Source organism: Mastomys coucha, unplaced genomic scaffold, assembly GCF_008632895.1.
Source record: "Mastomys coucha isolate ucsf_1 unplaced genomic scaffold, UCSF_Mcou_1 pScaffold13, whole genome shotgun sequence".
In the NCBI taxonomy this organism is placed as follows: Eukaryota; Metazoa; Chordata; class Mammalia; order Rodentia; family Muridae; genus Mastomys; species Mastomys coucha.
The window spans coordinates 58447811-58462695 of NW_022196895.1; the positions used below are offsets into that span (position 1 = coordinate 58447811).

General features: G+C 37.4%; 2 protein-coding genes across 2 annotated transcripts in view; one reads left to right on the forward strand and one right to left on the reverse strand.

Moving 5' to 3' along the window:
• Spink13 (serine peptidase inhibitor Kazal type 13) overlaps window positions 1–14885 on the reverse strand; it is a 130563-nt gene that overhangs the window by 31193 nt on the left and 84485 nt on the right. The gene's annotated exons all lie outside the window — the stretch shown is intronic.
• Window positions 8530–14885, forward strand: part of LOC116087683 (serine protease inhibitor Kazal-type 10-like) — a 12990-nt gene continuing 6634 nt past the window's right edge. Inside the window, exons 1-4 of the mRNA XM_031366322.1 lie at window positions 8530–8593; window positions 9128–9201; window positions 10015–10046; window positions 11678–11793. Coding sequence (XP_031222182.1) covers window positions 9138–9201; window positions 10015–10046; window positions 11678–11793 — 212 coding nt within the window. The 5' untranslated portion in view covers window positions 8530–8593; window positions 9128–9137. The remainder of the gene's footprint in view (window positions 8594–9127; window positions 9202–10014; window positions 10047–11677; window positions 11794–14885) is intronic.

Consider the following 14885-nt stretch of genomic DNA (forward strand, 5'->3'; position numbering starts at 1 on the left):
TATATATATATATATATATATATATAAAATAAGGCAATATACATATATATGGCAAAATAAAGAATGTACACTTATTAATATTACATTAAAGAGACAACGAGGCACTCTACTCTCAACCTAAATTAATACCAGATAAGGCATGAAGCCCCCAAAGGATACTTACCTGGTTTCTGAATAATTTTAAATGATTTTAATGCAATTTGATTAGCAATTGCTAGTATCCATATGACATATAAATTCTCCTAGCTAGAAGACCTTAACATGATTAATATTGATCTCCCTAATACATACAAGTCATAAATAAGATTGTTCAGAATCTCCACCAGTGGTATAAAGCTCTAATCCTTTGCTAGCAACTGTCCTGGAATCATAGTAATGATTAGTTAGTTTTTGCTTCTCCAACCAAAGAGCTTCGTTTTTTGTTTGTTGTTGGAAGAACCATCTCTGCTTTATTTATGAATGGCAATTGCTTGGCATTATAGCATACAATTTCACTAGACTGTGCTCCCTGTAGGTTAAAGATCACTCTCCTTCAATGAAAAAAATGCATGCCTACAGATTTGCAATGCCTTGACTTAGGAGAACAGTTAATATTGCAATGTGTGGATGACCAACTGATTGCTAATATCACATATAAATGGTGCATTGCTAATAACCATGAAGATCCTACATCATTGAAAGAAGGTCAGAGAAAGTGGCTCAAAATTATAACTAGATATAATTAAACCCCTTAATAAAGTCCATGAAAATACAAAGAGTTTAGTGAAACAATGAAAACAATTCAAAATATGTAGGTAGAATTTAACAACAACAAAAAAATAGATTAATTTTTTTTAAAGCCAAACTTGAATAAACTCAAAATGAAAAACCCAGGAAATCAAAGCTCTGAGTTAAGCCTCATCAACAGATTGCAGTCAGGGAGGGAAAAAATTCAGGTGGTAAAGACAAGGTAGAAGAAATGGATAGACCCATTTAAAGAAAAAAAAATCCAGGATTAAACTACCCAGGAAGTCTGGCATTATGAAAAAACCAACCCTATAAACAAGATAAACAAAGGTGCAGTCTCCTTAACAGTCCAATAGTGACATGCATACCTTGGCAGGGACCAAAAGCTCTCTAATCGTATTTAAGGCATGCTCATCAAAGGGAAATCATGCCTGGTACTAAAAATCCAGCCAACTACCTGACGGGTAGTTAACCATGGATCTGTTAGGAGAATCTATAGCCATTGTTTGATTAAATTCTCATAGTTGTTAACTACATATGTATGCTTATGGTAACACACATAAGTGGAGTTCTCATTCCCCCTCAAAAAGAAATGTATCCTTGTAAGAGATGGAGACCACACCTAAAGAAATGTTCAACATCCTTTGTCATCAGGGAAATGCAAATCAAAACAACCCTGAGATTCCACCTCACACCAATCAGAATGGCTAAGATAAAAAACTCAGATGACAGCAGATGCTGGTGAGGTTGCGGAGAACGAGGAGCACTCCTTCATTGCTGGTGGGATTGCAAGCTGGTATAACCTCTCTAGAAATCAGTTTGGCAGTTCCTCAGGAAATTGGACATAGTACTACAAGAGACTCCTGGGCATATACCCAGAAGATGCTCCAATGTGTTATAAGGACACATGCTCCACTATGTTCATAGCAGTCTTATTTATAATAACCAGAAACTGTAAACAACCCAGATGTCCCTCAACAGAGAAATGTATACAGAAAATGTGGTATATCTACACAATGGAGTACTACTCAGCTATTAAAACAATGAATTTATGAAATTCTTAGGGAAATGGAGGGATCTGGAGAATATCACCCTGAGTGAGGTAACCCAACTACAAAAGAACACATGTGGTATGCAGTCACTGATAAGTCGATATTAGCCCAGAAGCTCGGAATACCCAAAATACAATCCACAAACCACAAGAAACTCAAGAAGGAGGAAAATCAAAGTGTGGATACTTCGATCCTTCTTAGAAGGGGGAACAAAATACCCATGGAAGGAGTTACAGTGACAAAATATAGGTGCAGAGACTGAAGGAAGGACAATCCAGAGACTGCTCCACCTGGGAATCCTTCTTATATTCAATCATCAAACCCAGACCCTATTGTGGATGCCAGCAAGTGCTGGACGACAGGAACCTGATATAGCTGTCTCCTGAGAGGCTCTGACAGTACCCGACTAATACAGAAGTAGAAGCTCACAGCCATCCATTGGACTGCGTACAAGGTCCCCAATGAAGGAGCTAGAGAAAGGACCCAAGGAGCTGAAGGGTTTGCAGCCCCTTAGGACAAACAACTATATGAACTAACTAGTACCCTCAGAGCTCTCAGGGACTAAAGCACCAACCAAAGAGTACACATGGTGGGACTCATGTCTCCAACTCCATATGTAGCAGAGAATTCCCTAGTCGGTCATCAGTGGGAGGAGAGGCCCTTGGTCCTGTGAAGGTTCTATGCCCCAGTGTAGGGGAATGCCAGGCCAGGAAGTGGGAGAGGGTGGGTTGGTGAGCAGGGGGAGTGGGGAGGGAACAGGAAACTGTGAAAGGAGATATCATTTGAAATGTAAATAAAGAAAATACCTAATAAAAAAATTTAGAAAAAGAAAAGAAAACCACAGGAGACCAATATGCAAAGAACAAGTGAAGGCATAATGCTAGGCTCCATTGATGTAGTGGGAAAGGAGGTGCAGAAGGAGGTGGAAAGCCTGAGAAGAGCCAGAGTAACAGCAAGTTTGCTGTGAGATTGCATCTAGACATGTCAGAGAAGCTACACCCATGATGCGTCCTCAGCACGGATACCTAAATAAGACCAGAAGAAAGACCAAACCGATAGATAATGCTGACATGGAAAGGAGAACTCTCACGGGACCTCAACCCTAGACAAAGAATGACAGGCATAGAATTAATGCTGAGAGTGGGAAAAATAGTCTTTCCTAGAAAGAGCCCCTCCCCCCCCAATTGATCATCCAATACCAAGTGGTCGGCACTGAAATTATATACATACAAGTAACATTTTAGGTGAAGGGACTCTAGCCTACTCGCGCATGCGGCTGTGGCAGGCCCTGCCCTTCTCCTTCATTACCTCTAATAGCTAAAAAAAGTCATTAGATTTCATTCCTAAAACCAGCCCCCACAGTCTATTCTCTTATCTGGCTACTACTTCCTCCTGAGTCTGACTACCAAGGTCCAGGTATCAAAAGGTCCAGTAATCAAAAGCCCATGTTGGCTTACCTAATTAATTAACATGCCCAATTAAAATTAAAACACCTCAGCCTAACACAGGCTTTCCCCCTTTACCTTTATAAACCACCATTTGCCTATGGGCCACATCTGTCGCCTCTCTATCCAGAAGCAGTCCTTTGTCCCACTCCGGGACGAATGCCCATCCCAATCTCTCTTGCTTCTTTTCTCCCCCTTGCTCCTTTCTCTTTCTCCCTCTTCCTCTGTCTCCTGTCCTCGCCTCTTGTTTTCCTGCCTTTTGTCCTTTGAGCCAAATAATTCTTCTCTGTGGTGCTATCTTGGTCTTGGGGTGTCTTGAGCCAACATTGAGGTTCCCTCAATAGGGACTGAACAAGTTGTGTTTATATATTTAGGACTGTGTTGGTGTATATAATAAAATTTTTTTAAAAAAGCAGCTATCAACTTGAGAGCAATCAAGGGGGTACATGGGGAAATTATATAATATTTTTTTAAAAAAGCATATACTGACAAATTGAATTAAAAAATAAGATCCATGTTTTGTGGCTGCTAAGAAAAAACACTTTACCATCAATGATAGATACAATTATTTTAACATAAAATAATGGGAAAAGGTATTCCAGGCAAATGGAACAAAGAAATAAACAGGCTACACTATTCTAATATCTAACAAAATAGATCACAAACCAAAACTAATTAGAAGAGATGCTAATGGACATTCCATAGTTACTAAGATAAAAATCCATTGAGATGATATTCTAATTCTAAACATTTATTCACCAAAGAAGTACCCAATTTCATAAAATAATCTTATTAGGTCTGAAACCAGAGATTGACCCAAACACAATGATAATGGGTGATTCAATCCTCTACTATCCACAATAGACAGGATGACCATTTAAAATCTAAACAGAAACACTGGAATTAAATCACATCATCACCAACCAGACCTAGCAGACATCTACAGAACATCCCATCCAAACTCTAAAGAATTTACTTTCTTCTCAGTAGCTCATGAAACTTTCTCCAAAATGACTACACACCAGGACACACAGCAAATCTCAACAAATTTAGGAATTTAAATCACATCCTGAACGCAAATGTAATACAGTTGAATACCAAGTGAAAATAGAATTAACAGGCAGTATACACATTTAGGAGAGCTAAATGATACATTACTAAATCAAAATTGGGCCAAGGGAAAACTCAAGAAAGAAATGTAAAAGTTCCTAGAATTTAATGAAAATGAAAACAAAATGTACCAGAATCTACAGGCTATAATGAAGGCAGTCATAAGAGGAATGTTTACAGCACTACATGCCTATAAAAAAAAAAACAAACAAACAAAACACTGGGGAGGATTCATTCCTCAAGCATATACCTTAGTTCTGTGCTTGAGGGTCTTTGATAAACACGAAAAACAACATCAATCAGAGAGTAAGAGGAGGTGTTAAAAGTTAGGGCTGAGCCAGGCATGAAGGCATGAACTTTTGATCCTGGCACTCAGGAAACAGACACAGAGAATTTTTCTGAGTCTGAGGCTAGCCTAGTCTATACAGTGAGTTGCAAGACAGACAGAGCTGTTGAGAGAGACCCTGTCTAAAAAATAAAACAAAACCAAAACAAACAAATGAAACTTTTAGGGCTGGATAAAATTAATGAGATAGATTAAAAAAAAAACAAAAACATAAGCAATCAATTCTTTGAATAGATTAACAAGGTTGACAAACATTTAGCCAAACTATCTAAAAGATAATAGAGAAGACCAAAATTAATAAAATCAGAGATGAAAAGAGAAACATTGTTATAGATTCTTATTCAGTGAACCCTCAGGACACATTTATTATAAATAATTTATTTTATTTTGCAGAGACAAACCAGAATTCATCCAATCCTTTAGAGTATGTTTCATTTTATAATATTATAAACATACTTTTATGTTTATACAAATATATTTATGGCGATCTCTCAAATATTCTACAAACTCAGTACTGATGACTAACTTAAAAATTTACAATACTAAAAAAAATACCTGACAAATTACTTCCTATAAATAGCATTAGAATAAATATGCAGATTTTATTAAATTATTATTCCACATATAATAGTTACTTATATGGTTACTTTCCCTAACCTACTAAGATAAATTATAGTAGAACTTTCTAAGATTAATTATCCTTCCATTTAAAAATAATGCCTACTTATCCACTCTCTTCTATTTTCTAATATCTCGCTAAATTGTATTGATTTAACTTAACTTGTATCGATAACCTTTCTTGGATTTCCAATATAAACTATCATCAATGGAATTATTCTTGTCAGAGGCCTGAGTGTTTTGAATGGAATCCTCTGAGTCTTTGCCTGTTCTAAAATTTCTTCTTCAACTTACTTCAGTAAATCTAAAACAATATAGGCTATTATTTTGTCACATCTTTTATAACTGTTTGATTTTGGTATTATTAAAATGGAATTACTTTCTTCATTTTTTTTTGGATTGTTCACCAAATTACTTAGATATTGGACATAATGTTATGTCCTCGTGTGTATACTGAAACTTTAATAATTCATTTTTGAGTTATGGTTTTTGGTGACTAATACAGGAGTCTTCACATAAAAGATTATGTAATTTGAAAATCAAGATATTTTTACTCGTTTCTTTCCAATTTAAGCACCATTTTAAATCAAGATGCCCTAGTTTATTTTACTTATTTATATTTTCAATTTAATTCCTTCATTTATTATTCTTGTGTGTATGTGGGAGGTTGTGTGTGGAGGTGTGCATGCAGTAGTGTGCCTGCGCAAAGGTCAAAGGACACCAGGAGTAGTCGTCTCTCTCCATCCATCCCTCACGTGGGTTGAGGCCTGTTCTGTTCTTGTGTACTCTAATGCTAGATTCTATACCAAGCTTTTGTTGTGCAAACCTTGTTCCTTGATTTAAAACTATTGATTAAATAGAACTAGCTGCAACCAATTACTGGTGGGATTAGAGATAGGTAGGTTTTGGAGTGACCTAGCTGGAGGGGAGCAAGTGAAGAAAGAGGAAGAACGAGAGGAGAGGAGAAGCCACCATGAGGAGACATGGACAGTGAATATGTGGCCAGGAGAAACAGCAAGTAACTGGAGTACACTACTGGGAAAGCAGGCAGGCTAGCAGTTAGGAGAGTAGATTAGGGGTTACCCGCCCCCCAGTAATTGTCAAAGCCAACTAAAATAACCATAGCCTGAGTCTCATTTATTTTTAAACTAGTCAGGGATAACCTTAAATTGGTTGTACTACACACGTGGGTTCCAGTGATTGATTTTGGGCCATCAGACTTAGTGTCCCTTAGCTTCTGAGCCTTCTTGAAGACCTAAAGGGCCCTATATTAAGCAATGTGTGATAGACTCCTTGTCTTACCTCGAACCACAGGTAGAAAGGATGAGATATCTCAACAGGAAATATGATAGTAGTGTGTGATATTCATGGGTACCCTTATCAGATGGATGCATTTTGCATCTATTCCTAGATTATTAAGTGTGTTTATTATTCAAGAGTGTCATTCCTGCTAGATGTTTATATGCATCTATTGAAATGATCATGCATATTTTTAATTAATTAATTGCATTTAATTTTTGTTCATGATAGTGCATATTTTTCATTATACTGAAAAAATATTAGTCTTATAATGGTGTGATAAATGCACCCAAGTCTTGTATAATGGGTTGTATGTTGCTGGTTCCTACTTGCTCCTGTTTTTGCAGATTTTCATGCAAATTCATAAGAGATTTCCTTGTAAAAATGTTTTAAGCTTAGCATCAAGAAATACCGGTTTTAGAATAGTTTGATAAATATACCATCATTTATCTTTAAGGCCTATTACTATTTTTAAGCAATTTTATTTTTGAGAAGATATATCTCTATAGCTCTCAATCTTCCTTCTCCCCCAATCTTACTATATCCCCACCCCTTCCTCCTGAACTCATGATTTTTCTTTTAATTATTATTGTTACAAATCCTCTATATTTTTGTTGTTGTTATTGTTATTGAAATCCAAAGTGAAGCCAGCTGTTTTAGTTACTCTTTTTTTTTAAAAAAGATTTATTCATTTTATGTGTATGAGTACACTGTAGCTGTACAGATGGCCATGAATCATCATGTGTGTGGCTACTGTTGAACTCCGGACCTCTGCCGGCCCGAGGGCGTCAGATCTCATCATGGGTGGTTGTGAGCCACCACCATGTGGTTGCTGGGATCTGAACTCAGGACCTTTGGAAGAGCAGTCAGTTCTCTTACCCGCTGAGCCAGCCCCCAGTTACTCTTGCTATGATCAAATACCATGACAAAGGAAGCCTGCAGTAGGAAGAGTTTCTTTGGGCTTATGGTTCCGAAGGGTTGGGAGCCATAATGACAGGGACAGCATGGTAGAGGATGACACCTGGAGCTGGAAGCTAACATCTCCCATGAGAGCTCACATCTCACACAGCAGGCACAACATAGAGAGAACAACCTGGGTCAGGTAGGAGTCTCTGATGTCTCCCATTCCACCATCCGTGATTTTCTTCAGACTTCCTGTGGGGTTGGTGGTGATGCCTCTTTTCTTCCTGATTCAAGCACTCTCAGCCATTGCTCCCTTTTCGTGGGCAATGTCATGAAAGTTCTTGAGGCTGTTTCTCATTTCAAACAGCTAGCTCTTAGCATTATAGTGTGTATGCACTGCCTTCCTATTCTGTTCTGTTAACTTACATTTGCATCCCTGTTATCCTTCCTCTGACAAGATTTACATCCGCTTTTCTCACGCCAGTGCCTAATACAGCAGCAGGTTGCCTTCTTGATTTCAGAACCTTGTTCTACCTTTCTTCTGGTGTGTGTAGCTCTGAATTCCCTGGGAAGCATGTTTTATCTGCATGTCGAAAGACACTTAGTTTTGTCAGCCACTTCCCAGTATTTTGTGAATTCAATTCTGATTTGTTCTTTAGCTCATTCGTTATTTAGCAGATGATAAAACAGTATTAATAATCTTGAATCACTATTTTCCTGAATTTTCGTTCCTGACCACACTCAGTTACCTGACTATACCTCATCTGCACTTTAGAAACGCAGCAACCATCCAAACATGTATAGTAACAATATGTATGCTCACAGTAGAGACTGGGGAGTGTTACTTCCATAGGCTTTAAGATCTCTCTAGAAAAGTCCCAACATATATTTAGTTTATAAAACTATTAAGGACATAGAGCCTTATTAAATTCAAATTTTGGCTCTCTCTTTTCCTGCTTAATTCTCTAGAATGAACAAAGTATTCACATGCCTTATCTGTGTCAGGGATCAATAACTGCACTCATATTTCTAGGTACAGGAGGTCCTGCAGTGGAATACCTCCTGCCGAGGGATGATCTATTGAGAAGTACTTGGTAAGTACCTCTCATGACCTATTTTACAGCTTCCAGGGAAACGGACATCATACTCCTGTATCTTACCTGCCCCAGGCCACCATTTATCTTTATCAAGTTCCTCACTCAAATATCAAGAAATGAGAGTTACCTTGAAGGCTATAATTGATGAAGAGTGAACAAGAGAGCCAGAGGTCTCCAGAGGTCTGTCCTTAAGTCCACTACCTTTCTGCATCAGGGAGACGAGGTATAGCGTTAGAAAGATGGCTAAGTACAAAGCATTGCTATCACTGTTGTAGAGAAAGATAGCTTCAGTACTCAGCATTGCCAAGTACTGCCAGAAGGGAGACAGCAGCCGTGGGCAGCACTCATGGTATTGCTTCAAAGGATGATAGGCGCATACTCATGGCTGATGTCAGAATTGGCTTAGATATGCTTCTTGGCAATAACTGTTCTAATTGTTCAAAGCATTCCCAGGTTCAACTGATCATGTCTACTCTTAATGCAGCCAGGTTCCTCGTAACAAACTTTCTGAATGATTTTTTTTTCCTGCAGATTTACTCAAATGAAGTTATCCTCACTATGGTCCAATGCTGTTTTCATCAATGTGGCCTTTGCTTTGTATTCTGGTAAGTGTTCACTCTTGGGTAGAGTTCCTGTAGTAAGATGGGAGCTGAATGGTTGTTTTACTGCCTTTTCGATTCATAAATTGGTAAAATAAGAGAAAGCAAGTTCTAGACAACTCGTCAAAAGATACCTAACAAATAAGTTACTAAATAAAGTATGGTAGAGAAAGAGATACAGACTGATGGTGGACCATGTGCAGTGGAATGTACAACACTGCCTGTTGCTGAATCTAGGGTCTTTTGACTAATTTTCATAGTTGTTATTTTGGGGAGATTTTATGGTTGTTAAATGCCAAGTACAGGAAGAAATCCTCTTTTCTAGTATGGTATGATGTGCTTTAACATTCGGAATTGTTACAGACTTTTAGCTCCCAGCCCCCCAAATCAAAGACATGTATAAGGAAAAGACTCTTTCTGACATTTGTTATCATTTACATTTCATAAGGAAGTGGTTTTAAGTATTGACAAATGTCCTGATAATAGAGCACAGTGGTTTGAAGTAACTTTTGGCTCAACATTTCCTTCTATACTAATTAGGTCTCTATACAGTAAATCTTTTAAAAGATGCTCTCATCACAGAGATTATTGACAACTTTACTAGAAGTTATTGAAAACCATATATAACTTTTCACAGAGCTCATTTTCCTGGTTAGTAGTTGTTTTTTTAAGTGTATAGATATATTGGAGAGTTTAATTTTTGTTACTAGCATAGACTTCTCCTCTTGTTGGTGACAGTCCTTTGCATAGATTGCTGAAGTTTCTGCTGCCATTGTATTTGTGATCTGTTTATTTTTAAAATTGTTTTTGTTGCCATAGAAACTGCCTTCGTATCAACATACAAATTTCAAGTAAGTCACTAACTAGTTCATTTGGAATTTGAAATACAATTGTAAATGTTTGTCAATTTAGAATCTCAGTAAAATTGTCTATGGTATACAAAGATTTAAAAAATGAAAATATCTGCCTATGCAAGTGTTATTATACCAAAGTCAACTAACACAATCTACCAAGCAGCATAAAACCATATTGGTATGATCTAGAAATGATCTAAGTAGTAACGTGCATAGGAAAGCTATGGCTATTATTAGCTATGTTTTACAATACTGAGATACAAAAAGTATACTTAGGGTAAAATTATTTATCCTAACAAAGAGAAAGTAGTATACCAATTATCAATTTTAGGAGAATAAATAGTAATTTTTAAAAATTCTTTCTAATTCTTTTTTTTAAAGATTTATTTATTTTAAGTATTTACCATTTCTCTCTTCAGACACACCAAAAGAGGGCATCAGATCCTGTTGCAGATGGTTGTGAGCCACTTTGTGGTTGCTGGGAAATGAACTCAGGACCTCTGGAAGAGCATATACATATACATATACATATACTTATACATATACATATATATACGTATATACATATACGTATATATATATAATGGTAGAAAAACGTATAAATAATATTATATACTATACTATATCACTATGATTGAAAATAAACTATACCTTTTTATATCACTGTAAATGTCAGCATAAAGATCACAAGGTTACATAAAAGTACTATAAAAGCACATACAGCATTCCCCTGTACAAATTATCAAGATTTCTAAAACTATAAAAACATAAATGTAGTATGTGTGTGTTTTATTAATTAGTGGGAATTTGAAGATGATAGACTAGTGAATAACACATTCCGCTTCAAGCGCTGGTTACTGTGGTGGGAGGGAGGAAGATCTGCCCTGGGTAGGGAAGGCTGTTAGTGTCGGAGATGGTGCACTGGTTTATAAAAGCACACCGAAGAAGCTGTGCCTCCCACACTGGTAATGAAAACAGAGAAAGCAAACACTGAAAAACAATTGTTTAATAAATGTGGACCACGGAACTGGGTCACAAAATACCATCTTCAGGAAGGCTCTGAATTTAAATGGAAATTCTATGACAGAGTTTATCATTTAAAGAACATTAGTGAACTTCATGTCTCTGGCCCTACTTAGATGTTCTACTGTTCAGATAATAAGTACATACAGTTTTTTCAATAACTACAGTATATGACCATAAGCAAATATAAGTCAAAACAAAATAAAGAACAACAACTTAAGGTTCGGTTTTATGTACCTCATTAAATTTATGTGCGTTTACCTGACATCGGTTTTTAAAATTTCTGTTCTAGTTCTTTGGTTTTTTTTTTTTTTTTTTAGAATTTAAGTAGTCTGTGTTCTTTAAAAGCTGATAGGACTGCTAAAAAATACAACTCCTTGCATGTTGTTTTAAAAGTACTGAGAATTATTAGCTACTGCATAGTGGGTGTGTAGGTATTTGATTTTAATCCTAAACATACATTATGTTATCTCATGTTGAACATATGTGTGTGTGTGTGTGTGTGTGTGTGTGTGTGTGTGTGTGTGTGTGTATGCCACGTTTTAAGACTATTGCCATCAGGGTTCACTACCAAATAATTTCTATTGTCTTTCTCTGTCTTACAGGTAGACTGTAAACCATATATGAATTCTGGTGACATGTGTACCAAAGAGTATTTTCCTATATGTGCAACTAACGGAAAAACTTATTGCAATAAATGTGTTTTCTGCAAGGAACTGAGGTAAGAAAGTGATAGTGAATATTTAGTTTTCTAGTCATGAATAAGGCATTATTACACAGTGATATAAAAATTCATATCATTGGTGCTCTAGACACATGGACTGTAGCAAAGACAATCGTGATAGTTTATAAGAGCCGAGGGAATGTAGTTCTAGTTCTTGAGAATCTTACTGTGAACTGTCAACATATCCGTGTTAAGTGTTCTGCAAAACTGACTCATCTCACTTGGCGAGTTGTGAGGTGCTGCTGTGGAGTAGCAGTCACAAGGGTGTGATTCTGAAACTAAGGTTTAGCAGTGTAACTCCAAGGTGCCACAAGAGTCCGTCCGCAGCGTTCTAGCTACAGGCAGAATAACTGACCTGGAATCAGGTTGAATGCTGAGCTTTAAAATTCACCATGGACAATGAGCTAAAGAGAAATTTGTGTAATGTCGTTTTGCCTCTGGAAGTTGTCTTTCTAAACCCCCGAGAGCACGGGCACTCTCAGCTGTCTCTGTCTCTGTCTGTCTGTCTGTCTCTGTGTCTCTGTCTATCTCTCTGTCTCTCTGTCTCTCTGTCTCTCTGTCTGTCTCTGTCTCTGTCTCTGTCTCTGTCTCTCTCTCTCTCTCTCTCTCTCTCTCTCTCTCTCCCTCCCTCCCTCCTTCAGTCTGACAGACTTTATTGTTTGAAGCCTCATCAGCCTTCTTTATTCCTCATTTCCTTATGTGGCTTTCTACTCTTATAAAATAATTGCTCTTATAATTTCTACTCTTATAAAATAGCTCTCCATTTGCTTCTGAAGTGGTACATGGCTCTTGGCAGAGCGACAGTTACCTATGGCTCTTCTTTCATGGATCTGATGTGAGTTTTGACTGAGAAAGTTTGAGTTGCCAAGGATCCCCACAGTAGAGGAAGAGCATACAGGGAGCTAAGAAGCAAGCGGACACAGCTGCTTTGAGAATAAGGCATAATCTCTCTAGCATGTCCAAAGTAAAAACCCTCTCTTATAAGTATAAGCATATAAATTATCCAAAAAGTGGGATTAGTTTTTAATGCTTTTTCTTTTTGATTGACAGGAAAAGTGATACTCCTTTTGCATTTGCTCATTATAGTAAATGCTGACATTTTCTGGAGCTGAACATTCCAATGGCTATAATTTCTGCAGTAAATTCTACAGTTAGAGTCTCTTGATCAAAGTCTCCCATTAATAGAAGATCAGATGAATCACACTATATGGCAGAAGATTAAATACTGTGCATTTAAGGTTACTCTCAACAATGAAAAACTATAATTTCAGGATTTCTATTGTCAATGTCCATTAATAAAATGATAATTTGAAATCTCAGTATCCAAACAGGTTGTGGTCCTTACACCTAAATCCTAAGACTTAGGAAACTGGGGCTAGAGGAATGATGTAAGTTTGGGCTTGGGCTACAGAGCAAGTTGGTCACAAACAACAAACCCTTGTCTTAATGTTATGTTTGATGACATAAACCCTCACTCAATGTAAAGCTCTAAGTATCTAAATATTTTGCTCAATAAAATGTTAACCAGTGTTATTAAATGTATTAGAGTCCCCTTTGAAGTTTGAGTACATGATGGTTTAAGAAATATTTCAGTGCCTGTGATCTAAGAGATATTTCCCAAAGTTATCCAAATATCATATTACATGAGAAATGTTTAAATAAATTAAATATGTTAGATTCTATTTGCTCTCAAGTTTCAGTACATTTAGAGGATGGTTTTGAGCAGTTGAGAGTCTAAGAGGCTACTTAGGTTAGTGTGCTCATGGCCCATAGGGAATCATGATGGTATCAGACATAATTTCCATCTCAGTCAAGGTAGAAAAGAAAGAGGCAAATAGCTTGAACTCACAGGCAAAAATCTATTAACTAGTGAAGGAGAGAGAGAAGGAGGGAGGAAGGGAGGGAAGGAGGAAATGAGAGAGGGAGGGAGGTTTAGAAATAGGTCCTTTATCTAAATGTTTATGTTGGCTGGGATCTGATAGTTTTCCAGTTGTTAACAGCATAATTTTTTTAATATCAATCAAAGCCAGTCCCTCGTATAACCCTGGCTATCCTGGAACTCACTCTGTAGACCAGGCTGGCCTCTAACTCAGAAATCCACCTGCCTCTGCCTCCAAAATGCTGGGATTAAAGACATGCGCCACCACTACCCAGCTAGTCCCTCATATTTTAAAGGTAGTATCAGTGCCTGTGTGTCCTAGAGACATGACAGGGCTATGCTGATCTGTTGGGTTTCTCCCCTAGGATCAGAGTGAAGAATAAAGAAAGATGCATCTCATAGACTGCTAACAAAGTTGGCTAGAGAGAGGTATAGTTAGCAACTTGTAGATGACAGGACAGTAGCTAAGTGCCTGGAAATTGTCCCTGGTCCTTGTAAGGGTTTCTGTTTAAACCATTAGGCTTAGGCTAAGATGCTAAGCCTTAGGATATATCTAACTTTGGAGCAATTGCAGATTCTAAGAGTCTTGGTAGATAGATGTCTTAGAGACAAGAAATTTACTCATATTTTATTCTTGACATCCTGGTAATAAGAAGAACCTGAACAGAAACCTTGATCCTTTATTCATTCTGTAGGACAACTTCTTCAGAGAATTTTTTATACACAAAATTAGTGGTTTAGGTATAATGTGATGAAAACAAAACAAAACAAAAACCAACAGGAAGGTAGTCAGTCCCAACCATTCAACTTCAGGCTGCTTTCCTTAGAAAAGAGATCTGTCGCTCTACCAATGGAGTGGATAGTTCATCAGGTAATTGAATATTCAACTTTTAAAGAACCCAGCAAAGAGATTTCTGATACAGCCACAACAACCATGGTTCCTCTAAGAAACAGAACCAAGAGAACAGATAGATGTATTCATCAAGGCTGAAAATCCCACAGTAGTCATGCTGACAAGCAGAGGGCACTGGCGGCTGCTCAGCTCAAGATACATCAGTGTCAGGGAGACCAAGGCTGCAGTTCCAGTCCAAGCACAAGGTCTGAGGCTCCTGCCCTGCTGCTTGCTACCAGAGGAGGGCTTCATTTAAAAGTAGTAAGATTCTCCTGGGTGCCAATGGGAGGGAGAGAGAGAGAGAGAGAGAGAGAGAGA